Source organism: Micrasema longulum, unplaced genomic scaffold (assembly GCF_059751315.1).
Source record: "Micrasema longulum isolate JH-2025_06_02 unplaced genomic scaffold, ASM5975131v1 h1tg002193l, whole genome shotgun sequence".
NCBI lineage: Eukaryota > Metazoa > Arthropoda > Insecta > Trichoptera > Brachycentridae > Micrasema > Micrasema longulum.
The window spans coordinates 177,047-186,198 of record NW_028279357.1 but is presented as its reverse complement, the minus strand read 5'-3'; the positions used below and the strand labels follow the sequence as shown (position 1 = coordinate 186,198).

Genomic DNA, 9,152 nt, shown 5'->3' with positions numbered 1-9,152 from the left:
ACTTAGCATAAATATTATTATTGTACAGTAAAAGTTATCCTCATAATGTAATTGTACACATTATATATAAATGTATATATTTGTACCGACATATTGAAACCATTGTATAAATTCTATAATGTGTTAATAATGTGGTTTTATAGTACATAAATTTAGAGTTAACTCTAATGGACCGGTGAAGTTTACATATTTTAAATGAAATTTTAAATGATTACTTGCCATACTTGTTATTCCTTCTTTATTTTTTCTTTTTTCTCTGCTGCCATTGGCATGTTTTTATACTTGTTATACTTTTAAACTACTTTTAATTACTTATATTATAAATAAAATCAACATATTGCTGCTCTTACTATAATGTGTCATTAATTTTGAAGGTGTTTTTTAAATTGACCTAAATTTAAATTTACTGTCTTATATTTCACTTAAAGATTCTTCGCATCGTTTCTTTGAATCCCTTAAAATAAATATGTTGTTCCGGACGCGTAAAATCGAATAAATTAAAATAATACAATAATTAGAAAGGATCCCCGGTAAATGTATAGAACTGATGGCTGGGCTCTCAATAAAGATAAAATGGTCACTTTCGAGCCTGGCCTCAGTATTACCGGGGAAAAATAGCTAGGTTAAAATGAATAAAATGTATAAAAATATATTATGTAAATGTCATGTTGCGCGCGTCGCGGCTGCCGACGAAATGGCCCGTACGGGCATTGAGCGCCCGTATTTACGCCACCTGCGGCCGGCGGCATGTAGCGAGTGGCGGGGAAAGATTACCCCCACCACTCCGAGGCAGCCGGCGCGGGTGGGATGGCCGACTCACGGAGCCCGACGCGCACCGCTTTATAAGGCGGTCAAATGGAAATATTAAATCAGTTGAGTTCCTAACTCTGAACAGTTCACACGTGTTTTATTCCGTTCTCCGTCCTGTTCGCCTTCCTGCACTTCGCTCTTCGCTCCGCTCTGCCTGCTGACTGCCTTCGCCTCTCTGCACCACTTGGACCGGGTGGAAAGTCCTTTTCAGGGCTATTGAGGTTGACTTGCGGTCGGCGCAGCTGTGCTCCTACCTTCCGACTTTGTCTTTGGCTCTGTCTGGGAGGGCGGCTTCCCACTTACGCCGGGAAGCTTGACTGCGGCAGACGCGGGTGACGAACCGGCGAAACTTTCATCGTGGTAACGCGTACGTTACATTTGGTCCTTCGGAGCTAAGGATCGTCGCCAGTGGTCTCCAGTCTACAACACACCTACAGCATGCCGGTCAACAGATCGCCTGTGTCGACGCGTTCGGGAACGCGTCGAGACGCCGGCACGGAGCACGAAGAGGAGCTTCAGGAGCCCCAACCGGGGTCTGTACGAGCACATCAGGAGGAGCCCCAGCCAGGGCCTTCACACGACTGCCAGGAGGAGCCTCATCAAGGACTTCTGGAGGAACAAAAGGACTCGGACGAGGGATCCGCACCCTCGGAGCGGTCCATCTCATCGGCGACATTTCGCCGACAGATGGAGGAACGCGAGGCGCATCACGAGAGGCAGGTGAGCAGCCTCAACGAGATCATCGCCGCGCTGAAGGCCGCCAACGCGAGAGAGGACGCCAGACGAGACATGGCAACCCCCCTCACGCCCACCATCGAGAGGGACCTCACATCGCACGGGACGTCGGAACCGGCTCACAAGCCGCTGCCGCTGACGTCAGACGCGTCTAGGACCGACGCAGCCCTCAGTACGAGGGAGGCTGCCGCCGCACGCCACGCCGCACGCTACGCCGCTGATCCGGAGGATACCGGAGCGGCGTACATCCAGCAGCCGAGCCACTACGACAGCAGCCGGGCGAGAGACGGGGCCGCTTGGAAGCGCCCTGTCACCGACGCGGAAGCAGCCTTCAGCACAAGGGAGGCCGCCGCCGCACGCCACACCACACGCTACGCCGCTGATCCGGAGGACACCGGAGCGGCGTACATCCATCCACCGAGCCACTACGACAGCGGCCGGGTGAGAGACGGGGCCGCATGGAAGCGCCCTGTCGCCGACACGGAAGCAGCCTTCAGAGCAAGGGAGGCCGCCACCGCACGCTACGCCGCTGATCCGGAGGACACCGGAGCGGCGTACACACTTCCGCCGAGCCACTACGACAGCGGCCGGGTGAGAGACGGGGTGCCACGGAGGCACCCGGTCGCAGAGGCGGACTCCAGGACGAAGGAGGCCGCCAACACACGCTACGCCGCTGATCCGGAGGACACCGGAGCGGCGTACACATTTCCGCCGAGCCACTACGACAGCGGCCGGGTGAGAGACGGGGTGCCACGGAGGCACCCGGTCGCAGAGACGGACTCCAGGATGAAGGAGCCCGCCAACACACGCTACGCCGCTGAGCCGGCCTACGCCGGAGCGACAAACGCACATTTACAAGGCCGCTACAATGAGCGGCATCGGGACAATGAGGCGCCACCCGCACACAGCCGAAGGGAGGACGCCGACGTACGCTACGCCGCCGGGCCAGGCGAGCCCGTAGCGGCACGTACTATACCACTGGGGGGCTACGAGTTTCGTGACCCGGTGAGCGCGTGGGTACAAGAGGGGCTACCCACGGAATACATGCCGCCGGGTGCCACCGGCGAGCCTGTGACGAAATACAGACAGCCGCCGGAGTGGCACACGTTCATGGCGAGGCAAACCGGCGCTAGGGATCTACCGCAATTCTCCGGCGACCCGCTAGAATGGCGAATATTTAAGGCGCAATTTGATCAATCGACACAGATGTGCTCCCTTACAAACGCGGAGAACATTCTCCGTCTGCAACGAGCCCTCACAGGACGGGCCAAGGCCACAGTGTCGTCTTTGCTGGTAGATCCCCGAAATGTGCCGGACATTGTGAAGATGTTAGAGGCCGCCTTTGGACACCCGGAGATCGTCGTGGACAGAGTACTGGAGCGGATAAGAAAACTCCCTAAACTGGCCGACAACGCATCCCTGGAGGCCCTGACGGACTACGCGGTCGCGATAAGAAACGTCGTATCGACCGTAGAGGGCCTCGATGGAAGCCACCTCTCCTCCCCGAAGCTTCTGTCCGAGATGACTCAGAAGCTGCCACGAGTCGAGAGGATGATGTGGATTATGTCACGAGCGGATACCGTGAGAAAAGCTACCCCCAGGGATCTGGCACTGTGGCTAGCGAGACTGACCGGTGCAATACCGAATGCGGGTTGCATCGGGATCAGCACGGAACCCGCCCGAGTGGAGAAAAGGCGTACCCAAGAAAGGCACGTGTTTCTCACTCAGGACAAAAAATGCCTGTTCTGCGACATGAGTGGACACGCATTCGGACAATGCCGGAAGTTTCTCCGGAAAACGGTAGAGGAGAGGTGGACAATTGTGCGTGCCAAGTTCGTGTGCTACGGATGCCTAGAACCGGGACACAAAACGACCACCTGTGAAGCGGCGAAGTGCGACGAGTGCCACGGGCGGCATCATCGGTCACTACACCGCGAGAGAGTGGACAGTACGCCGAACGAGCAAGTCTTATTGACAAGGCGAACGGAAGTCCCAGTGACCTTCAAGGTAGTGCCAGTAACCTTGAAGGGCCCGCGTGGGTCAATGGAGATCCACGCACTACTAGACGAGGGTTCATCGGTAACTCTCCTCGAGGAGGATGTCGCCCGTGCAGTGGGCGCCACCGGGGCCTGCGAGGAGTTGAGACTCATCGGTGCCAGTGGGAACACGGACACGCTACAGTCACAGCGTGTATCCGTAATCCTCGTTAAAGGAAACAAAGAATTTGGTGTCCAGGCACAGACGGTGCGGGTCATGGATCTGCCGCACCGCAACCGAAAGAGCACCAAGACACACGGGCCAGGCATCAAGCCGAAGATGTTAATCGGTCTTGATTACGCCACCCTAATGGTATCTACAGGCCCGCCAGTCCTACAAGAGGACGGGCGGCTAACCATCGAGACGGCCCTAGGAGCCGTCACCTACGGCGGGGCTGTGCACCCCGCCTTTGAATTACCCCCAGACGGCCAGGGTGAAAGGGACTTAGCGGAACTGGTAAAGAAGAGCTTCGCCGTTGACTCGCTAGGTGTAACCACCCTGGAACGTTGCCGCGCCGCAGATGTGCGAGCGGCGGAGCTCATGAGCAGCTCAACCACACAACTACCATCCGGACGATGGGAGACCGGTTTACTGTGGGCGAAAGACGGAGATTCTTTGCCCTGCAACCGGCAAGCAGCCATGAAGCGGCTGCACTCCCTGGAAAATAAACTACGGAAGGATCCGATACTGGCGATCGCATATCGCGCCAAGATGGCGGACTACATTGAAAAGGGATACGCCGTCAAACTAAGCCGCGAGGAGGTAGACGCCCACCATTCGCGCAAATGGTACCTGCCCCACTTCGCGGTGACAAACCCCAACAAGCCTGGCAAGATAAGGGTCGTGTTCGACGCCGCCGCCCAGTTCCAGAGGACGGCGTTGAACGACCATCTACTGACGGGACCTGACCTGCTTTCATCCCTCCTCGGAAACGTGATCCGCTTCAGAGAGGGACGAGTAGCCATCGCGGCCGACATACGGGAGATGTTCCTGCGGATAAGAATCCGGGAAGCCGACCAGCAATCGCAGCGGTTCCTATGGCGGACGCAGGACGGGCAGGAGCCCGACACGTTTGTCTTCGCGTCCATGATGTTTGGAGCGAAGTGCTCACCCAGCAGCGCGCAATTCGTGCGAAACACAGTCGCACGAGCACACGCGAAAGAATTTCCCGCCGCAGCAGAGGCGATCGAGCACAATATGTACATGGATGACTACCTAGACGCCACAGACAGCGAAGAAACAGCTGCAAGCCTGGTACGAGATGTTACCCTCGTACTCGGCAATGGCGGGTTCCGGCTCACCGGGTGGGCTTCAAACAAACCAGATGTCCTGGAAGAAGTAAAGGCCGACGACCGGGCCAATACAGCAGTCACCATAGGGGAAGAAGTAATGACGGAGCGGGTCCTCGGGATCGTATGGGATCCCAAGAGCGACCTATTTATATTTCGGCACGGAGCCGAAAGTGCAGCCATCCCGGAGCGACCCACCAAGCGCGGCATGTTGAGCGCCGCCATGAGTATCTTCGACCCAGTAGGCTTCATTGCGTGCCTCACGATACGGGCGAAGATATTGCTGCAAGCCATCTGGAGGACAAACACAGGTTGGGACCAACCGCTGCAACCGGACCACGCCGAAAAGTGGTTGGAATGGCGCGACCTGCTGGCAGCGAACGGCTGTACAATACCGAGATGCTCGCTGCAAGGGCAGAAAGAACCCGTGACACTGCACGTGTTCTGCGACGCGTCAGAGCAGGCATGCTGCACAGTGGCATACTTTGTGGGGGCCGATACCACAAGTTTCGCAATGGCGAAGTGCAAGGTGGCCCCCCTAAAGCCTCTGTCAGTGCCTAGACTAGAACTCCAGGCAGCGCTACTAGCGGCAAGGATGGCCGCCACCATAAAAAAAGAGAGTCGAGCTCTCATCACCCAAACCGTGTTCTGGACGGACTCGAGCACGGTCCTGTGTTGGCTGCGAACCGACCCACTGCGGTACAGCACGTTCGTCGCAAACAGGCTGGGCGAGATTGACGAGCTCACAGACGTACGGGACTGGAAATGGGTCCCCACCAAGGACAACCCAGCCGACATAGGGACCCGCGACAAGGGCCCACCCGACCTTGCGAGGTCGGGACTATGGTTCGGAGGCCCCGGCTTCCTGAGAAAAGGGGAAGCCGACTGGCCGAAAGAGAAGAAGTTACTACAACAACCGGACGAGAAGACGCTGGAGCGGAAACAACCCCGCCACTTCGTGGGCCACATCAGACGGACGGAGGCCCTACCCCAGGTGCAGCGCTTCTCGTCGTGGACCCGACTCGTCAGGGCGACGGCATGGGTGCTGCGATTCATCGCACGATGCCGCCGCCACGAGTCCCTACCGTCCCCAGGGGGGACCTTTGAACTTCACGCCTCAGAAACACGGGCCGCAGAAATCATGCTGCTGAAGCGGTCCCAGGAGACGGCTTTCGGAGAAGAGCTGGAGCTCCTGAGACGAAAGGCGCCTATCCCGCCGCACAGCCGCCTCCATGCAGCGGCACCCTTCTTAGACAAAGAGGGAGTCATCCGGATGGGAACGCGCATCCAAGCGGCACAGAGCTTCGCAGAGGACTGCAGCGCGCCGCCTATCATGGACGGGACCTGCCCATACACCCGGCTGCTGATCACGCACAGCCACCGGAAGGGTGGCCACCCGGGAGTCGAGAGGACGATCGCCGACCTGAGAGCCAGCTACCTCATCCTGCGACTCCGCGGGGCTGTGAGGAAGATAACACGATGGTGCCCGCTGTGTAAAATGCTGCGCAGCCGGCCCCAACCCCCGCTGATGGGGCAACTGCCTGAGGCCCGACTGGCCTTCAGGACGCCGCCGTTCACGCACTGCGGGCTTGACTTCTTCGGGCCGATGATGATCACCAACGGCCGAAGAAAAGAAAAGCGCTATGGGGCACTGTTCACCTGCCTCACCACACGCGCGATCCACCTGGAGCTAGCGTCGTCCCTCGAAAGCGACTCCGCCATAATGGCCATAAGAAGGATGGCCGCCCGCAGAGGCTGCCCACACGCGTTATACTCGGACAACGCTACCAACTTCAGGGGAGCGGACAAAGAGCTGAAACAGGCCGTAGACGAGCTCCTGGCGGACCCCAGAATGCTCGCCGAACTTACAGTTCGCAAAATTGAGTGGAAATTCATTCCGCCCTCATCACCTCATATGGGGGGAGCGTGGGAAAGACTCGTGAGATCTGTAAAACGAGCCCTCCACGCAACCCTCAACGAGCAGGCTCCAAGAGAGGAGACCCTCAAAACCATATTGGCTGAAGCAGAGTACACCGTGAACAATCACCCGCTCACGCATGTGTCAACCAAGCCCAACGACGAAGCACCGCTGACCCCGAACCACTTCTTGCTCGGGTCAGCCAACACACAGCCAACTCTGGCATATTATAACAAAAAGGAAGAAGGGGCCTGCCTTCATAAGCAATGGAGGATCGCCCAGAAAATGGCCGACATGTTTTGGCGCCGATGGCTGAAGGAGTACCTTCCCACCTTGGCGCACAGGAAGAAATGGCGCGAGCCCGCGCCTCCAATACAGGTCGGGGACCTCGCGCTCATCATGGACCCAAATCTGCCGCGGAATTCTTGGCCTCGCGGCAGAGTCACCCGTGCAGAACCAGCAGCTGACGGACAAGTACGAGTCGTCGAGGTGCGGACCACCAACGGCACCTACACCAGACCAGCGGTGAAGATCGCCGTACTAATGAAGGAAGAGGAACAACGCGCCCAGCAGGAAAATAGTACAGACTAGCTGCACGGGGGGAGTGTTCCGGACGCGTAAAATCGAATAAATTAAAATAATACAATAATTAGAAAGGATCCCCGGTAAATGTATAGAACTGATGGCTGGGCTCTCAATAAAGATAAAATGGTCACTTTCGAGCCTGGCCTCAGTATTACCGGGGAAAAATAGCTAGGTTAAAATGAATAAAATGTATAAAAATATATTATGTAAATGTCATGTTGCGCGCGTCGCGGCTGCCGACGAAATGGCCCGTACGGGCATTGAGCGTCCGTATTTACGCCACCTGCGGCCGGCGGCATGTAGCGAGTGGCGGGGAAAGATTACCCCCACCACTCCGAGGCAGCCGGCGCGGGTGGGATGGCCGACTCACGGAGCCCGACGCGCACCGCTTTATAAGGCGGTCAAATGGAAATATTAAATCAGTTGAGTTCCTAACTCTGAACAGTTCACACGTGTTTTATTCCGTTCTCCGTCCTGTTCGCCTTCCTGCACTTCGCTCTTCGCTCCGCTCTGCCTGCTGACTGCCTTCGCCTCTCTGCACCACTTGGACCGGGTGGAAAGTCCTTTTCAGGGCTATTGAGGTTGACTTGCGGTCGGCGCAGCTGTGCTCCTACCTTCCGACTTTGTCTTTGGCTCTGTCTGGGAGGGCGGCTTCCCACTTACGCCGGGAAGCTTGACTGCGGCAGACGCGGGTGACGAACCGGCGAAACTTTCATCGTGGTAACGCGTACGTTACATATGTGTTTATGTTTTTCCTTTTTTTAAAAAAATGTTATTACTATTTTATTTTATTTTTACATCTGAGTATGTTTTTCATTCTTTATTTCCATTCTTAATTCTTAATTACTCTTACAAATTTTCTTCATTTTTAATATTATTTCCATTTGTAAATACTCACTACAAACTACAAACCTTAAAATATATTTTTTTCACTTAAATTTAAATTTTCAAACAACTTTCATTTATGTTTTCTTTTTCCTTCTCTTTTTTATACTTTCATAATTAACATTAGATTTAATTGCTTTTTGATATGGAAACTTCACTGGTCCATTAGAATTAAGTCCAATTGTGTAAAATATTAAACTTTGTAACTGTACTGTATGTTTCCTGAATAAAAGAAAATAAAAAAAAAAAAAAAAAAAAAAAAAAAAAATATTATATTACATGCTAAGTTTATCAATTAACTATTTGAATTTTTTAAGTACAATATTGTAAGGGAAAAAAAACATAAATGAAAGTAATTAAATAATTAAAATCGAAGTAAAAAAGTTATGTTAAAAGTTTCTAGTTAGTATTTACATAAATGGAAATAATATTAACATTAATAAAAAAACTTACTTAAAGTAATTAAAAAGTAAGAGTTAAAATAAAAAAGAATAAAAAAACATGATCAAGTGCACAAACCATTTTTTTTAAAGGTAAAATATATTTACGTACCTACATATTTCAAGGGATTCAAAAAACCGATGAAAAGCAACTTTTTAAAAAAAGACAGTAAGTTTAAGTTAATTTAAAAAACATCTTCAGAATTAATGTTAGGAAGATAGAAAATATCAGTCTAGTGCGTCTAGAGGGGACATGGTATGCAAGTAGATTAATTAGTTCTGGGAAATCAAATTTATTATTTACAGTTTTGTAAAGCAGGATCTGATTGAAGATATCTTTTCTGTGTTTCAATGAATCAAGGTTATGAAATTTTAAAGAAGTTAGGTATATAATTTGGAAAATACAAATGAAATTTGTATGTATATTTATATATATACACATACAAATGAAAT

The 9,152-nt window shown here is 52.8% G+C and overlaps 1 protein-coding gene across 1 annotated transcript; it reads left to right on the top strand.

Annotated features, from left to right (window-relative positions):
* Positions 1 to 1,248: 1,248 nt before the first annotated feature.
* Positions 1,249 to 7,380, top strand: LOC148272775 (uncharacterized). Its single transcript, XM_088239587.1, has 2 exons — positions 1,249 to 1,717; positions 2,318 to 7,380. Exons 1-2 carry the CDS (start codon positions 1,249 to 1,251, stop codon positions 7,378 to 7,380), a joined length of 5,532 nt encoding a protein of 1,843 aa, XP_088095713.1.
* The last annotated feature ends 1,772 nt before the right edge of the window (positions 7,381 to 9,152 follow it).